Source organism: Musa acuminata, chromosome BXJ3-4 (genome assembly GCF_036884655.1).
Source record: "Musa acuminata AAA Group cultivar baxijiao chromosome BXJ3-4, Cavendish_Baxijiao_AAA, whole genome shotgun sequence".
Classification (NCBI taxonomy): Eukaryota; Viridiplantae; Streptophyta; class Magnoliopsida; order Zingiberales; family Musaceae; genus Musa; species Musa acuminata.
The window spans coordinates 6,005,250-6,023,896 of record NC_088352.1 but is presented as its reverse complement, the minus strand read 5'-3'; the positions used below and the strand labels follow the sequence as shown (position 1 = coordinate 6,023,896).

The following is an 18,647-nucleotide window of genomic DNA, read 5'->3' as shown; positions in this document are numbered from 1 at the left end:
AGATCTCATGGGATAAGGTCTCCTTCTCCCCTTCCCCTTCAAAAAGCCCCGCGCCTCCCTAACTCTCTCATCGAACTCGTCTCCAACTCTTCTTCCCATCTTGCAGCGTGCCGTCCTCCAATGGCTTCCACCATGGCGCTCTCCTCCCCGTCCCTGGCCGGCAAGGCCGTCAAATTCGGCCCCTCAGTCGCCGACGTCCTCGGCGGAGGAAGGGTCACCATGCGGAAGACCGGCGCAAAGCCGAAGTCCGCCCCCTCCGGAAGCCCGTGGTACGGCCCTGACCGCGTCAAATACCTAGGCCCGTTCTCCGGCGAGCCCCCGTCCTACCTCACCGGCGAGTTCCCTGGTGACTACGGGTGGGACACCGCGGGGCTCTCCGCCGACCCCGAGACCTTCGCCAAGAACCGGGAGCTGGAGGTGATCCACTGCAGGTGGGCCATGCTGGGCGCCCTCGGCTGCGTCTTCCCGGAGCTGCTATCCCGGAACGGGGTCAAGTTCGGGGAGGCGGTGTGGTTCAAGGCTGGCGCGCAGATCTTTAGCGAGGGCGGGCTGGACTACCTTGGCAACCCCAGCTTGATCCACGCCCAGAGCATTCTGGCCATCTGGGCGTGCCAGGTGATCCTGATGGGCGCCGTGGAGGGCTACCGCATCGCTGGCGGGCCACTGGGCGAGGTGACCGACCCGCTCTACCCGGGCGGCAGCTTCGACCCCCTCGGCCTCGCCGACGACCCCGAGGCCTTCGCAGAGCTGAAAGTGAAGGAGATCAAGAACGGACGGCTGGCCATGTTCTCTATGTTCGGCTTCTTCGTGCAGGCAATCGTCACCGGCAAGGGCCCGCTCGAAAACCTGGCCGACCACCTCGCCGACCCTGTCAACAACAATGCTTGGGCCTACGCCACCAACTTCGTCCCCGGCAAGTGAGCAGCCTCTCCCACTGCCGCTGCCTGGCACACTTCATCCGTAGCAAGTAGCAACCTCAGTCATATTGATCGAGATTACTGTTGACGATGCAAAATAGTTGTACTGTTGATTTGTACTATGGGATTTGTTGTGCGAGCTAATTACATATAATCCTTTCAATTTGAACCCTATTAGATTGCTAGCTAAAAAACTTATATTGAAAAGCATCTAGTTCTTAAAGCGAAAAATATAATTTTAATATCCCTTTCATTTTCAATGATGAGCAATTAGGTGAGAATCGATACGAAAATGATAAGTAAAAATATAATTTTAATATCCCTTTCATTTTCAATGATGAGCAATTCAGTGAATATATCGTAGGTCATAGAGATGAGTTGGATGGGGTTGGACGAAGATGACAATTGCCCTACCACTTGGATGTAGCAAGAGCAACCACCGTCAAAATACTCGGTGTTGTAGTCACTTAGTTGCCAATGTAGTGACGTTTATAGATCGATGGTGAGGAACACTATGGCTTTCGACCTCTGCCCTCTATATTTCAACTCGTATGAGAAATCGTTATGCACCAATCACACAACTGCAAACTTGGGCTTAATCAACTGGACTTGTTCCTCGCTGAATCGATCCAACTTGCATGAGAAACCATCATGCACCTCCCATCATCGGCCTCTAGGCGACGACGACTTTGAACATCTGAATAACTATGTTCAATTGGCAAACACTCCTCACCATCAACCTCACAAAGGTTCCTCACGGTGACGACTCCGGGCCTCCCCCTTTTCATTGGAGCTTTCATCTTTGTCGACATCATTGTCACCTCCTTCACAAAGGTCATTTTTTATTGTCCAACTCTTCTCCATGATCGACGACATACTCACCAAGCTACTCGTAGCTAGAAACGAAAAGAATATTAAAATTAACAAAAAAATATTAAAATTATCTTTTTTATATCACTTCATCTAGTCCGTGTCATGTTTTCCATCAATACAACCGATAAAATTAAAACAAACTAAGTTATTTATTTTACTTTAAAAACTATTAAGATCTCAATACAAATTTTACACGAACCACAATACTAATAAATCTAAATACAAGAGATAATATATAATTAGCCTTTATTTTATCCAAATAATATTCATGGATTTAGAGTTGAATTGACTTCACAAAAGAAAAAAATCAACGCTCATAAGAACCATACAGAAAATAATTAAACTTGGCTCAATTTTGAAAGGTCGTGCTCGCGATTTGCTAGCATATGGCTAATTTGAGGTGTTCTAGTGGCATGCTTCTGTTAAGAGAGTTCATTCAACTCACATTAAGTCTAAATATTATCAAAGAGATAACGTGACACCTGTACACTTTCTCACAGTCTGAACCACAATTATACATCGCGTAGTAAGGCCATCAGAAAAGCATTCATTAAGCACAATGCTTTCTTCAGGTACAAGAACTGAAATTGCTGGAGAGATAACCAAAAGAAAACATTTTGTTAGTGACTAAGATCAACGAATGTTTGTTATCTTTATCACAAGGGAAAAAAGTCTAGATTAACACACAGCACTACAAGTTAAAACACACTCAGAACTCTAGGATACATGGCCCTTCTTCATCCAATAAGATTAGCAGCCAGTTGAGTACTTCATCGCCACACACTTGGTTGGTCAGTCTAAGAATGCTCCAAACAGTGTATACATGGGATCGAGCTATAAAGACCCTGCAACGTATACTCCAAGACCCAGAGAGGAGTCAACCGCAATGGCTTAGTACCCATGTTGCCAGATTTGGTTTGCTGGCTGAGATTGTGTGGCCTGGGAACCATTCAAATTACCATCACTGGGGCTTTGTTGATGTTCCCGTGATGGACCTCCCTGCGAAAGGTACAAGTTTGGGTACCCCAAAGCTCCAAGCGGTGAAGCCTGTAGATTCTGTCGAAACCCGCTTTGCTGATTGTGGCCCTGATAGTTATAGAAAGTGCTTGCGGGAAGAGCTGACATTGTTCTTGAACCAGCACCTTGGACCCACATGGCAGGGTTCTCATTCTAGTAACAGCCACAATCATTTTAGGTTTACACTTGAAAGTAAAAAATGATGCTATTAATTGATGCAAATATTACCTGCTGCAGAGGCATGTAATGACTCCCTTCTTTGTACTGCAAGCTCAAAGCTTCACCCAATCCAGTTGTTGTGTTAGCAGATGCAGTTGTATGGTTGAGGGTGAAGCCCCCAGGAATGCTAGCTGTGCTACCAAATCCTCCATAAGCAGAGGCTATAGAAGAAACCTGTGGTAAGCTAGTAGCAGATAAGCTACTTTTGAATTGTGGCTGTGAATAACTCATGCCTGCACTGGGCGCAACATGATGAGATTGATGGAACGGACTATTTGCAGCATATGCTTGTTGGAAAGAAGGCAAGTAGGGGTAGCTCTGGGGAAGAAAGGAGTAGCTCATCATATTGGCAAAATGGCTTAGAGGAAGAGCAGGCTGAGAGTAGCGGACAGGAAGATGTTGAGGGAGCGAAGCACTCGTGAGCATGGTGGTGCTGGGCAAGGATTGTGGAATTGATTGAGAGTTGGAAAACACCCCTGGATTCAGAGCCTGCACAATGCATCACTAATGTCAGAGCAATGGAATTCTTCAAATGATAGTTTTGCACAATAATAACAAAGTTAACAATTTCAAGAGTGTAGATTAACTAGATTGATACTAATAACAATTTGATATCAACAAGTTCAACATGGTTACAAGCTGATTTAGTACAGCAAAGTGCCTTCAGGCATATAAACTGATATGTATAACCATAACCAACCTACCACCACCAATGCCAATCCCAAGCTCAGACAAAAAGGTTAAGGGTTGCATTAGGTCATTGACAACCAACGTAAAACAATGTCAGATCTCATGAATATGAATCTTAACCAATTTCAATATAGAGCAAGGCCATCACCCGAAAGTGGCATAAGACACCTTCACCACCTAGGTGTCCCAAATTGTAAACGATGGGCTAGGAGGTCGCCTGGAAACAACCCATCACATTGATGCCCGAATGTGGTGCCAGGTAGGCAAAGGTTCTCCCAATGTTTTGAACCAATGGGAGTAAAGAAGCTAGTCCAAAATAGAGAGTTTACTCCCATTGGTTCAAAACACTGGGAGAACCTTATTTGATTACAAGAAGCTAGTCCAAAATAGAGAGTTAGGTTAGCAACTTGAAATATAGAAATACATTCAGAGAAGGGATTAGAATTAGTAGACACTATGATCAAAAGAAGAATAAATATTATTTGCTTACAAGAGACTAAGTGGGTAGGAGAAAAATCTAGAGATATTGATAATACTAGATTTAAAATTTGGTATACTGGAAAAGTTAAACACAGAGATGGTGTAGAAATTATTGTTGATAAGGATCTTGATAACAATGTTGTAAATGTAAAAAGATTTAAAGATATAATTATGATTTTAAAATTTATGAAAAGATAAGATATTTTGAATATCATTAGTGTTTATGCCTCTAGGGTTGAATCGAATAATGAAACCAAAGGAGAATTTTAAAAAAGTTTTGATTATATCATTCAGGGAATGTCTATAACTGAAAAAACCTATAATTGGAGAAGATTTGAATGATCATGTAGGGAAAACATATGATGAACACAAAGGGCTGCATGGGGGCTTTGGTTATGGGAAAAATGAAGATTGTGGTATGATTTTAGATTTTGTACCTTTGTATGATTTTTAAATACTTATAAGAGTGATCACAACTATAGTCAAATAGACTTTTTTCTCACTATAAAGGTAGATAAAGTTATTTGGAAGAATTGTAAAGTTATACCTGTTGGAAGTTTGACGAATCAACATAGGTTGATGGTATTAGATATTTACTATAGAAAATAAAAGAAGAAAAAGATAGTAGGAAAAGTTACTAGGACTAGATGGTGAAATTTCAAAGATAATAATGTAAACACTTTTAAAAATAAGATGGAAAGGAAAGCAACTTGAAACTTATACGAGGATAATATTATTTTTTTTATTATTTAGACTACGATGACTAATAAAATTAGGAGCTTAGCAAAGGAGATTCTTAGTGAAACTAAAGGTAGAAACGTAATTTTAAGAGAGAGTTAGTGGCGGTGCAAGAAAGTTCAAAAAATAATTTTTTACTAAAATATCATGTTTTAAAGATTGACAAAATTATAAAAATGCGAAAAAAATTAAAAGATATAAAGAATCTAAAAAAGAGGCTAAAAAAACGATTAGTATATCAAGATATAAAGCTTATCATAATTTTTATAATAAATTAGATACTAAAGATAGTAAAAAAAGATATATAGCAAATTGCTAAAGCTAGAAAAAGAAAGTGTAAGGATTTAGGTAAATATTAGATGCATTAAAGATGAAGATCAAATAATCTTCGTTAATGATAACGAGATTAAGGAAAGATGAAAAATTATTTTTTATAAATTATTTAAAGAATATTCCACAAAGGACTTAGATTTAACGATAAATAATAGTGATAGATTTAATAATCATAGATTTATTCATAAAATTAGAGATAATGAAGCAAAAGACGTATTAAAGAAAATGAAAATAGGTAAGAGTGTGGGGTCTAATAGTGTCCCTATTGAGATCTGAAAAATTTAAGAGACAAAGGAGTAACTTAGTTAACTAGCTTATTTAACAAAATTATAAGATTCGAAAGAATACCTGATGAATGGAGAAAGAGTTTCTTAATGTCAATTTACAAAAATAAGAATAACATACAAAATTGTTAAAATCATAAAAGAATTAAAATCATGAGTCATACTATGAAACTTTGAGAAAGAGTTATCGAAAATAAGACAAGGCTTAAACAAATCTCTGAAAATCAATTTGATTTTATGCTTGGTAGATCAACCATAGAAGCTATTTATTTCTTAAGATAATTAATGAAAAAGTATAGGAAGAAAAAAAAAGATTTGCATATGGTTTTTATCATGGTTCTCCTTATCAGTCCATATCAATGTACCGACCAGCTGTTGGTACGATACGTACCGAGTTGTACCGAACCAGACTGAGCGTATTGACACATGGTACATTAAGGCATACCGATGTATCGCTTGTACCGATCCCCTATCGAACTAGTACGTACCACCCATACCGAGCAGTATGCTATGCTATGACAAACGTTGGTTTTTATTGACTTAGAGAAAACCTATGATAGGATTCCTAAAAATTATTATAGTGGGTTTTAAAAAAGAAAGGTGCATCCACTAATTATATAGATGTTATTAAAGATATGTATGATAATATAACTACTAGTATTAGAACTATACGGAGTGTGTCTAGTGAGTTTCCTATCAATATAAGAGTACACCAAGGACCCGCATTAAGTCCCTACGTTTTCACATTGATAATAGATAAACTTACTAGCTACTTATATAATAGACCTTCCTACTGTATATTATTTGCTGATAATATTGTTTTAGTTGATGAGCATCTAAGTGGACTTAATTATAAACTTAAACTATGGAGGCATACCTTAGAAACTGAAGGTTTTAGATTAAGTAGGACCAAAACTGAATATATAAAATGTAATCTTAATTATTTTAGAAATATACAAGAGAATATAGTTAAATTAGATGGACAAAAAGTCCCTTCAAGAAAAAGTTTTAGGTATCTTGGATCAATTATTCAACAATAAGGAGTGATCGATAAAGATATTATTCATAGAGTAAAAACAGAATGATTAAAATGGCAAGGGGCGTTAAGAGTCTTATATGATCATCGGATACCTTTGATATTAAAAGAAAATTTTTATAAAATAGTTGTGAGACTAATAATGCTTTATGGATCTAAGTGTTGGGCAATTAAAAAAATATATATACAAAAAGCTTGTGTTGCCGAGATGAGAATGTTAAGATGGATGTGTGGAGTTACTAAAAAAGATAGGAAAAGAAATACTTTTATTCGTGAACAACTAGGTATCACTACAATAGAGAATAAGATAAGTGAAAATCATTTAAGATGGTATGAGCATATACTGAGAAGACCTTCGATTACGATAGTCAGAAGATACGAAATAATTAATATAAGTGGTACGAGAAGAGGTAAAGATCTAAAAAGACTTTAATAGAAACTATAAATAAAGATTTAAATACTCAGAACTTAACTAAACATATAACTTTTTATAGATCTTAATGGTGACAAAAGATCTATGTAGCCTATCCCAAATAGTTGGGGATTTATGATTTTGTTGTTGTAGTTGTTGTAACCATAACTAGCCTATAACCTAAGTTTGCATAACTTAATGACCGTAAAGGTGCTACGATCAAATTTGATGAACACAGAGAAGATAATGATAATTGCATAATTCAGAACAGGAACCAAAAGTCATATATGTTATAGGTTTATCAATTAGGCATGCCAACTTTACTTAATCGCATTTTGGCTCATCAATGGTCCACAAGCTAGATCCTTTAGGCTTCTAAGTCTTGATATAACTTCAAATAGGGTAAGGATTTACCATAGGCTTAAAAAAAATGATTCTCTCATTTGAAGTTTCGGAAATGAACCTTACTTGACAAATATCATTTAAATGGTTTTAGGTTAACTATAATCATAATCACAAAAATGAACATTAAAATACCCTTAAAACTAGCATAAAGTATGACCAAACTTATGTTCCATGAGAAGCTGATGACCAGACTATATTTTAGTGTGTCAAAATGCTCACATATATGTAGTGGTTATTGGTGATATGCATTCAAAAGACATGTGGGTATATGATGTGGCCATAATTGATTGCTTGATGATTCACCAATTTATCAACCAAAAACCAAACAATTGCAAAAAAAAATGAATAATTTGACTAAAATCTTTGGGATCATGATGATTACCTCCGACATGGAAATGGTAGACCCGCTAATCGATGACAATGTTGTGCTATACCTTGTAGGTATTGACTGGGTGGTGAGCAAGGGAGACAAGGGAAGATCAAAATCCCGAAGTGGCGGAATGTTTGGTGCTAGCATGCTGTTCTGTAGATTATGGGATTGCTGCAAGCGATACTTCTAAAAGTAAGAAAAACTACACACAAACATAACCTTTTCATACAGAGATCAATATATAAAATTCATCAACAGCAAGTATTCAAATGAGATAAGTGGTGAAACTGCAATATCCATGATAAACGTATTATCTACTTATAATGAATCATTCAAAGGCTGCATAAACATATTCTCCCTAATAAGTTCTCCCATGTTGTAAAATAAGAATGAGAACTTATCCATGACCTGCTTTACACAGCAGTTCCAATAGACTATGGTATCTATGGTATCTACAAAACACCAATACTTCAAAAAGCTTGACATATAGGTATTATATATAGCATCAGAAATAATTACTTCTTGGTAAATGTTGGACAATTCCTTGAAATATCTATTCATTACATAATTATCAAAAAAAGGATAGTTCTAATATACTTGGAAGTTGTTTTCCTGAATGTTATATTTGTGACAGTGGACAAGATGAGTATATGATTTTAAATCTGATGGTTGATGTTATTTGCATTGTGAATCAAATTCATAAGTAGATCTAAAAAAACTAATTCATGCTTCATTTACAGTAAAATTTTGGAAACAATACTGAAGTTGGAAGCAGAGTTGAAAAGGGATTTAGGGCAGAAAAACACTTCTGCCTTTTTTTTTGGTTAAAAAAAACTTTGCTAGGATGAGCAAACTGTTGGAATGCTGACTATTGTCCATCATATATTATGATTGTTGTTTTCTGAAAAATAACCAAAGAAAAATTCACATGTTATTTTTTGTTTGCTCCTCTATCCTTAAAATACTCAAAGATTAATTACAAATCATCATTCAAGAAGATTGATCTTATATATATTCTCATAAACAAGTATCTAGACTTTCATTGTCAAGAAACCAGAAACAGGCAAGAGACAAACAAATGATTGAACAAATGTCAGTTTTTGTTATTGATTTTTCAGATAAACCACTGCAACCTATTTACAGTAAGCATCCATGAAATGAAATAAATATCATTCTCAACTTTACCCAAGAAAATCAAACACCATAAAATCATGTTCACACCAGACTATTATATATTAGTCAGCTGAAAAGCAAAAGAATGGATATTAGATTACCATTAAAGTTGAGAAAGGGGAAAGGCTTTGCATTTGTGCATTTCCTTGTAGATAGGTGTAAGTTGTAGCATTTGGCTCTGTAGAGCTTGGAAATGCATAATTAGCCCCGGCTGGAAGGTTGTACTGAATCTCATGTGTAGCATCCAATGGATCATTCCTCACAACTTCAGATTGCGATGCGGAAGGTGCATCGGGATTCTCTGAAACAGTGCCAGATATAGAAGCTTCATTCTCAGTGAGTGTAGTCGTATGCTGCCCATCACTGAAGTACTCATGATTCCTGTCAAAAAACATACACTACCTCACAGACTGAAATTGCATGGAAAAGAGACAAATGTTACTGATACTACCTAACATCCAAATCTTCAGCCACAGGAGGAGGCGTAAGCTGCCCATCACTGTAGTACTCATGATTCCTGTCGAATAATATATGCCAAATCACAGACTGAATTTGCATGGAAAAATAACAAATAATTCTGAAAATAACAAATGATTCTGAGACTACCTAGCATCCGAATCCTCAATCATAGAAGCATCGGCTACAACTGGTGCCACTTCCAAATTACTTTTTAGAGGCTTTGTTGGAAAAGATCCAGAAAATGTACCAGATACAAAACTACCAAAGCTCAGATGTGCACAATCTGCATTTGTAACACGTAGATGATCAGGAATTATTACTGAAGGATTAGCCTCAATAGTGTTTGTGCTCCTCTCCTCATGTAAACTTAGTTGCCCCAAGTTTACAGCAGCTGATGAAATTTGAACTCTGACATCCCCAGCTGGAAAAGAACCTAGTCATGGAGGAAAGATAGACATCGATGAAGTGACAGCAGGATCATGTTTAATGTTTAGCACTCGAAATAATTCCACAAAACAGGAAAGAATCCTCATCTAAGAAAAACAAAGGAAAGAAAGAAGGATCATGTTTAACAGTACAGTGCTTGAACAAACTTCACTGCCTTACCTACTAGAAACAAGGTTCATAAAGGGATTTGTGTCAATGTAGCTAACAATTCATGTACAGGAATTCATTTAAAAGTCTGGTTGGAAGTTAAAACTTGGGGTTAGTCTAGTGTTTGGATCATATCTAAAGAAAATAAATTAGTCCAGATTATATGTTTTTATAATTAACACTTTACAGTTGAAAATTTATTCCTAATAATTGATAAATCAATTCAATAAGCAATTTGATCTTATAGAAAAATCTCAACATCTACTGTGTAAGCAGAAATTTTAGATGAGGTCAAACGCAAGTTGCATAAGTAGAAATGCAAGATGATGTAAAGTGCATAGGAAAAGCAGTTATGTCATCATACAAATATGTACAAAGATATAGTTTTTGAATAAGTAGGCAGCAGATTAAGCCCCCCACCCCACCAACCACCCTCCCAAAAGAAAAGAAAAAAGGAAAAACCTCCATAACTACAGTCTTTCTCATATTTGTGCCATGTATGTGCCGGATATGAAACATGATACTTCTTTAATATGTTTCGGACACTTCCTTTTAAGTACCAATACTTTTACTCTTTTAAGATACTCAAGGGATATTTAATGGTTACTTCTTAAAAGAACTTTGTTTTCAAATTATCATATTTCAATTATAGATAAGACAGATATATTTTTTAATCTTATTTTTAATGAACATCATATAATAAATTGATAAAATTAAAATAACAATCTTTATAAGGTAAGTTGTTATGTGATACATATTCTATAAATATATTCTGATACTATAAATAAAAAAAAGTTTGTTATATATAGTATTATAAAATAATATTTTTTACTGCCATTAGGCATACCATATCAATCCTATGTTTTCAAATTTTGATGTAATGCAAGTTTGTAGCATATCGTACCAGTTACCATATACATGGAAAAACATCAATCCAGGACAGAATTTGCTCTGAAATAATATCATAGTAGGCTGACAAATTCAAAGGCTAAAAGTAGAGAAGTTGAGGCAAAGAATATCCTAATTGGGACAATATAACATTTGGAATATGATATACAAAAATGCAAAATAGGTTAAAACATCAACGTAGTCACCATTCAATTAACTGTCCATTATCAGCTTCAATTTATTTGCAAAATACGTTAACCAATGCTTCTTCCTTCTTGATTAGAAGATGTTAAAGATACTAACTGCTGATCTTTATAATCAGCTATTCCATTGGGTATATTGAATTAAAGATGGCAGCGGCTGATCTTAACAATGCACATCAACTTTGCATTCAAATAATAATCATAGAAGATGACTCAAAAAAATGCAACCAAATCTACCATCTTCTTGATTCAGTAAAATCAACATGAAGAACAAATATCCATGGTTACATAAAAGAAAACAATCCAACAAAAACCCAAATTTTACCTTCAAGATGATCAAGTTCAAGCCTTTGAGACAGGTATGGAATTGAACTTTTCAATAAGCCCTCATTCAGATGGGGAGCATCTACAGAACTATCTACTTGTATCTGCATTCCAGATACAGATGTGACTCTGGATTCCGCTGGTAGGGACTTAAAATTAAGACCTTCCTCCGGCATTTGGATCTCCTCTGAATGAGGATCTATATGCAGGTTACTTCCATCAATGACCAAATTAGATGATGCCAATTCTGATTGAGCAGAGGCACCAGATATTTCTGGCGTCGTTGACCCACTCTCCAAAGGTTGCTCATCAACGCAGGACCACCCATCATGAGAATTATGTTGGCCTTCAGCAGTTCTCACATCATGACTATTCTCAGAAAAATGTGTGGATTCTTGAAAGGACTCTAGTGTTTTATCTGATTCTGATGGCAGAACTGCTGTCAGGGATGGCTTGGCATCATGATGTAACATTTTTGACATGACTGAATTTTGTGCCACAGACCTTTCGCTTCCCACAAGGGGCATGTTAGAAGGTTTCCCTTGAGGTCTACCCATCCTAACAATATCAGCCATAGAAACATGTCCTGGCATCCCTGACCAACAATTTTTATAGCCAGATGAAGATTGCATAGATATACAAATTCCATCAGCAGCGCTTGTTGCCTGTATTGTGATTCCCACAGAAGCAGAATCACTGCAAGAGAATAAGCAATAAGTTAGATTGCAGAAAAATGCATTCAGCACTGCATCAGGTAAAATCAATTGCAATGAGTAAAAAACAAAGGAGATAATAGCCATCAGGTTTGGTTTCAAGAAAAAGAACAAAATCGAACATTTGTTCACAACTTGCAGAATATGACTTCCCAAGAAATAAATACAATTCACTATGAGGTTTGTTGTTTCAGAAGAAAGAATATTGAGAAGACAAAAGCAACTTCCTATATGCTGGACATAATGTTTTAAGCCATTAGAAATCATCTTTGTCAACAATCAGGGAATGCATGATGTTTAAAGATTATTTTTAAGGTAGTAAACTAGAATCAGTACTAGGAGAAAAATCTACAAGGATTTACACATTAGTTTAACACGTTCAAAGAATAAAATCACTAGAATAACCTTAAAATAACTTAAATGAAAAGTTTTTATCCAATTAGTTCCAATGAAAATTTCATCTAGATCAGGAAACATGGAAGTGTCGTCCTATAAAATATCACCTTGGAACTGTTGGCCTTCGAGGAGGATTGCTTGATACTGTGGAAGATTCCGGAACTGATGAGGTGAGAACAGGACTTGTACCATTTTCTTTCTTGTGCATGAGTCTACCTTTACCAGTTCCATGGTCTACCAGAAGGCAAAGATAAAATAAAATAAGCAAATACAAAGACAAATACATCAAATTTGCACTCTCAAGCACATATAGACAGTGAAGTCATAATGTTAAACATCATACCAACAGAACTAGATTGGGAAGACGTAGTACGGCCCCCACGGTCAGTGCTGCTTCTAGCTCCACGGATTGAACTGTTGTTCAATGTTCGAGACCTGGATTCTGGTGGTTCTCTGATCTAAAAAAGAGTGGGGAAACAACAAAAACATGATGCAGAAAACAATGTAAAATTATTTTCACTGGGTAGTTACAAACTAAACATGTCAAGTCAGAAATTCAATAAGAAACAACAAGAAACTAGACAATTTTTCATTAAAAAAAGGCCATTAGCGAAAAGAATTATGGCACAAATAACCAGTTAAAGATCATAAACAATTATTTATGCACACAGCAGACTCATATTCAACATTCCTTGAAAATATTGAATGGTGAAACAAGAATAATTAGACCAACTCAAGGATCTAGAAATAATCATATATGAAGATCATGATGGTGACAGATCCATGAAATGGTTTAAGTAACCTACAAGAAGTACTAAACTTGTAAGTTAGGTCAAAAGCTGCAAAATAAACAAACAGAATATGAATGATGATAATACATCATGTGAAAAGGTTGGTTCCTGGTGATCTGATGGAGTTAATTCATAAACAATGTATGCACTAACCTCCTTTTTCTTATCACGCTTGCTCTTCACCTCATGAAAAGTATCTACACCATGAATGAGCAATTAATTCGATGTAAGTCCACTTGATGTTATACACATCAATGCACAATTTGCAGAAACATTTCATTAAACAAAATTAATGCCAGTAATAGTGGACAACAAAAATTGCTCTAGTTCATTGACAAAAGCATGAATGGTAAGAGAAACATACACATAAAAGAACATAATATCTGTGACCAACCATATTGCATAAAGTGCTTACAAACAAATAACACATCTGGAACAAGAGCAAAGACAAAGAATCAGTAGCCTACAAAAACTTAATATATCAGTCCTGCCCAGCTCTAGAAGCAACTTGGCAATAACCCATGTTTACCTAATGTTCATTGTTAACGTACATATATCCAATCACCTCTCATTCTAGTGAGCAAGAAGTATTCCATAATGTTGAAACATGACACCACATAGACATAACCACTTACTGAACACCAAAAAACAATACAAAGACAATCTCTTGCATGTCAATGGAGCTTTCACAAAAAAATAAAATATATAAATAAGTTCAAAATTTTCAGAAACAAAGGGTCGAATACAAAACAGTTGGACACAGTAAAATTTAGGGTATATAAACCCTAAACGAAGACTGTCACTAGAATGATAGTAGCAGTACTATGGGAATATAGCTGTTCTCATATATTTGATCAGGGTCACAAATGCCAGGGCAAGTTAACATTCTTAGGTAAACATAATAATTGTTTTCAGATAGAGGTCACACTATCTAATGAATACTACCACAAATAAAATACTACCTGAGAATGCATTTTTGCTTAGCAAGTAGAAAAAGAATCACAATCCTACTAATAAAAAAATCACATAGCATATGACGGTCACTAACAAGTACAAAAGCAAGTTGTCATGATCCCAAACACAACCAAGGACCCTAAACACATAAAAATGAGTCAAAAAAACATTGAGAAAACTTCAACCTTACAACAAATAAACAACTGGACTGTCCCCACCAGCAGTAACCCTGGAAACCTATAATTCAGTATCATGTACAGCATGAAGAAGATGCTTTCTTGACAAGAAATTGCCAATATCTATTCTTACAAAGAACCAAGACCCAGACCACAAGCCAACATCAGAAATTACATAATGAAATTTCTACAAAAGAAACCACGATAGATCATAAAATTATAAGAGCTTGTATTATTTAAGTGTTATGAAGTGTTAAGACCTATATTAATAACAAAATAAAAGTGTTCCCTGTATATATCAGTGTGCTAAGAAAACCATCCTGCATTGTTACATCACAGGTCAGGGCTCCATCGAGCTAAAGCAGTACTTTGAAAGACATTTTCCATCAAGATCCTTTCCTCAAGTAGAGGATTTTTGAAAAGGCACTTTCAACGCCAAGCCCTCGAGATGACATTGGGGACTGGATAAGTGGACACTGGACACAGAAAATTACAGACTCAGAAACAAATTACTAAGAATCCTACCAGCAGTGTCACCCTACAAGCACAAAAGCAACCAAAACAAACCAAATAATATTGAGCGGTTTAGTTTGTAGATCCAAATCCATGAGGAACTTCTCCTACACCTAACTTCTTGACAACAAGAAGCTGCCAAATGAAAGAAATTTATGACAATATGAGAAAAAAAAAGTTTGTACAACTTAACAAAAGCCACTTTTTGTTAAATCCGAGAGGCAAACTAGAAAAAGCATCCTCAATGTCTCGATAATATCAAAAAAAACCAGAGATAAATTCAACCATATGTATGGCATCCTTCTTCTTAGCATCCGCTGGCATACAGCAGAAACTATAGACAAACTATAAACTACTTAGACACCCCTTTACATATCAGTGCACCTATAGAAGTTTCATAGCTTAGAGCCAGAACCCTGCTAAGGCTTCAACATGGATAAATAGAGGTACATAATATGAATAAGCAAACCAAATTTCAAAAATTTCCGAATGAAAATAGGCCAAGCTTTAAAAATTTAAAAAGAAGGCTAAAATTTCAACAAAACCATCATTATTATTTTCCATTTCATTGGTAGTAAGATTGTGTCGTACTCGTATCATTGCAATGGTTCCCAAGGCTCATGATAGATAATAGAAGTTGGGCAAAAGCCACATTAACCTAGATACTGAAAGTTCAATTAAAACATGATTAAAACTTGTGACATTATAAAATGACAAACTTAGGAAGAAGGAAAAACTAACGATTCTCAGTATGAATAAAAGCAATTAACAGATCATCAGAGTATGAAAAAAAAGAAATCACAAGCAGGAGCATCTGAAACTAAAACTCATGTTAAAAGATAAGAAAAAGTAAAGAGAAAAATGAAATCACCAACCAGAACTCAAACCAAAGAGCAGGGCTTGTGATATGTTAAAAAAAAGTGATTCTTATCTACCATCACTCTCTTCTTCCTCTAGAAAAGTAAACAAATTTCCACAGGAACAAAGATCAAGTTTGCTTTCATCACTACATGATATTTAAAAAATCAGAGAACAATATTTTCTTCTCTTCTCTTTGTTGTCTCTTGTTCCACTTATATTCATGTTTCTTCATCAAGTATCCAAAAAAAAAAACACAAGGATAGGAGGCATCATGAGGAGGGCAAAAGGATTGGCCATCTGATTTCAATACCCTACTCTCCTTGGATGAGCAGGGCTCTTTCTATACTCCCCTAGTTAAGTAATAAAATCTTACTTTTTTTCTGAAAAAAATATATAGTAATAAGATAAAACACTGGTTAGACAGATAATCTTAGCCACAATTGCTATAAGCGACGCAACTAAACAAGGCCTTCTAGGTTCAAATACCAGATGTATCTAGATGCTACAACATTGATGACAAGCGGCACAGGTAAACAGAACCTTAACGAAATTTTAGGGCAGTATATAAAATTCTTTTGTTTTTGTGTTGAAAGAAGTTACGGACCAAATAACGGCATCAATGTAACAGATAAGAGACTAAGAAAAAGAACATGACATCCACAATTAACCCTTTTTTACTAAAACAAGCATGTGCAAAAGCAAAACTGCATCTTTTCCCCCCTCAGATCAGAGGAGAAACAACACCACATAGGGCATATCTCCACCTAATTACCCTTTCATCTCGAACCCAAGTAACCACCCAAAAGAACCACAGATGTCATTTTTTTATCACACGATTTCATGTAACAGGCAGAAGAACGAATTAACAGCGAACAAAACGAAGAGGAGGAAGATGGAGAAGAGGAATTTTGAGGAGGCGGGAACCTTGGGAGAGGAGTCGGTGGATGGCCTCGTTAGGGTCCATATCGCACTCCCGGAGCATGGCGTAGATCTCCGGCTCCGGGCAGTTCACGATCTCCTTGAGGCTCTGCACCAACTTCCTCGACCCCGACGGGATCGGGGCCGCCGTCACCGATGCCGCCGATCCGTTCCCCCTGCTCACCGCCCCTCCTCCGCCTCCGCTCCTCATCCTCTCCTTCCTTCCTTCCGACTAACTCTTCTCCTCTCCTTTCTCGCAGTCGCAAGAGAAAAAGCAAAAAGGGGGCGTAGTAGTAGCCTTATACCGTCTCTCCTCTCCTATCGCGTCTCGGCGGCCAAAACCCTCTTCGGTTCGGCTTTTGTATAGATGATATATATACACACAATAATAATGTTAAGGTTATGCTAGCAAGACAGTAACCGGGAGAGAGGAATAGGTTTCTTTATGTCGTAGTCGTGGTCGGTGTCGTTTCTTGAGGTAGATCTGCAAGTCGTCTATCGGCGGACCTTCACGATTGCAGTCGCGAACCAGGATATCAATCATGATGGATTTACTCGACCACCCTGATTACCTCAACACACGTATTTGTGGTGTATAAGTATACACATGACTACTTTGTTTCCGACTACCATATATATATATATATATATATGATCAATTTTGATGGTAAATTTTATGTTAAGAAACTGATCGAACCTAATCTAAAATTGACGACACTCAATTAGACTTTATGCCTTAGTTTCGATTGACAAAATGATTTACAAATGGCTTTGACCAACTACAACGCATCGAATGAATGGATCATACGATTCCACCCAACCAAGATTAGGTCAAGTCATCCTTCTCTATTAAGATATCTTACTAAAGAAGATTGTACTTTATAAGACCCAAAAATCATTATTGCTTGCTATTGACCCTAATAAATAGAATAGTGATAATGTCATTTAGTCTCATATTGATTGAGAAGTATAGAAACCATTGACTCGTAAGTCTATTAGGTCTTTCTTATTTTTAAAAGTATTTTTTAGAACTAATATGCTTTCAAAGAACAAAATTGTGTAGAGCAAACGATAACATCCAATGATCATCGTCAAGGTTACTCGTTGTGTATATATTCTAAATTTTACTAACATTAAAAGGTAAAAATAATTTTAAATAGCATGATAATTCCAATTCTAAACATCATTTGAAATTCGAGTGTCACCGACAATAGAAGGATTCTTAATATTCCCACTATATCTCTTTTAATATTGCTTCCATCTTCTTTAAAACAATAGGAGTATAATTTAGTTTGTATAAATGTTCTAGAGAGAGATTATCTTATCATGTAAAAATGTATCTCGGACATAATGACTCTTTCAAATATGTTTAGACTTTTACGCGGCACAATGTAAAGACATAAGATAATTTATTAATTTTTAGATATTTTAATATTCAATTTCGTGTATCGGTCATCTATGAATTCAAGAAAATGTTTTAATGAATTCAAACAACAAAAAAATCCATATCGAAATTTAATCTTGTCCTCTTTCAGCTAGTTTTAGTTTGAAAAATCATCTAAAAACTATTTTATGAAGAATAGGAAAATGCATGCACATACATACCCTAAACCTCTCTTCTCTGAGGAGAGAAATTAATTTAAAAGATTGGGATTATAGGAGTGCCTAATTTTCTTATTTTTTTCCATATTTTTTATGATTTGACTTGAAAAAAAAATAAAGAAACAAAATTCACACACTTGCAAATTTGTTCATTTAAGTTTGTGTGTTAAAATTTTAAATTACATAAATAAGAGTCAAGCTAATAATATGGAAAAATAATACGTCCATATCGGAGTGCTATATTAGTGCTAATTCATATCAAATCAGACACTTAGTCAATGCAACATCGATAATTCATATAACTCCTT

At 35.9% G+C, this 18,647-nt stretch overlaps 2 protein-coding genes across 2 annotated transcripts; one reads left to right on the top strand and one right to left on the bottom strand.

Annotated features, from left to right (window-relative positions):
• The first annotated feature begins 68 nt into the window (after positions 1–68).
• On the top strand, positions 69–1,086 carry LOC135637064 (chlorophyll a-b binding protein of LHCII type 1-like). Its single transcript, XM_065149428.1, has one exon. It carries the CDS (start codon positions 121–123, stop codon positions 919–921), a length of 801 nt encoding a protein of 266 aa, XP_065005500.1. The 5' UTR covers positions 69–120; the 3' UTR covers positions 922–1,086.
• A 1,228-nt stretch (positions 1,087–2,314) lies between these two features.
• LOC135636236 (uncharacterized) lies at positions 2,315–17,077 on the bottom strand. The gene is made up of 11 exons (XM_065147871.1): positions 16,744–17,077; positions 13,469–13,512; positions 12,868–12,982; positions 12,632–12,758; positions 11,417–12,111; positions 9,554–9,839; positions 9,399–9,464; positions 9,049–9,328; positions 7,787–7,945; positions 3,036–3,515; positions 2,315–2,960 (listed from the first exon to the last, which is right to left on the bottom strand). Exons 1-11 carry the CDS (start codon positions 16,946–16,948, stop codon positions 2,682–2,684), a joined length of 2,736 nt encoding a protein of 911 aa, XP_065003943.1. The 5' UTR covers positions 16,949–17,077; the 3' UTR covers positions 2,315–2,681.
• Positions 17,078–18,647: the final 1,570 nt, after the last annotated feature.

Excerpts from the sequence above, each read along its gene's own strand:
- LOC135636236 (XM_065147871.1), bottom strand. The coding sequence starts at position 16,948 with ATGAGGAGCGGAGGCGGAGGAGGGGCGGTGAGCAGGGGGAACGGATCG. Across the intron at positions 13,513-16,743 it reads CCACCGACTCCTCTCCCAAG|ATACTTTTCATGAGGTGAAG; the intron begins GTTCCCGCCTCC and ends TTCATGGTGTAG. Across the intron at positions 9,465-9,553 it reads ATTGAGGATTCGGATGCTAG|GAATCATGAGTACTACAGTG; the intron begins GTAGTCTCAGAA and ends ATTATTCGACAG.
- LOC135637064 (XM_065149428.1), top strand. The coding sequence starts at position 121 with ATGGCTTCCACCATGGCGCTCTCCTCCCCGTCCCTGGCCGGCAAGGCC.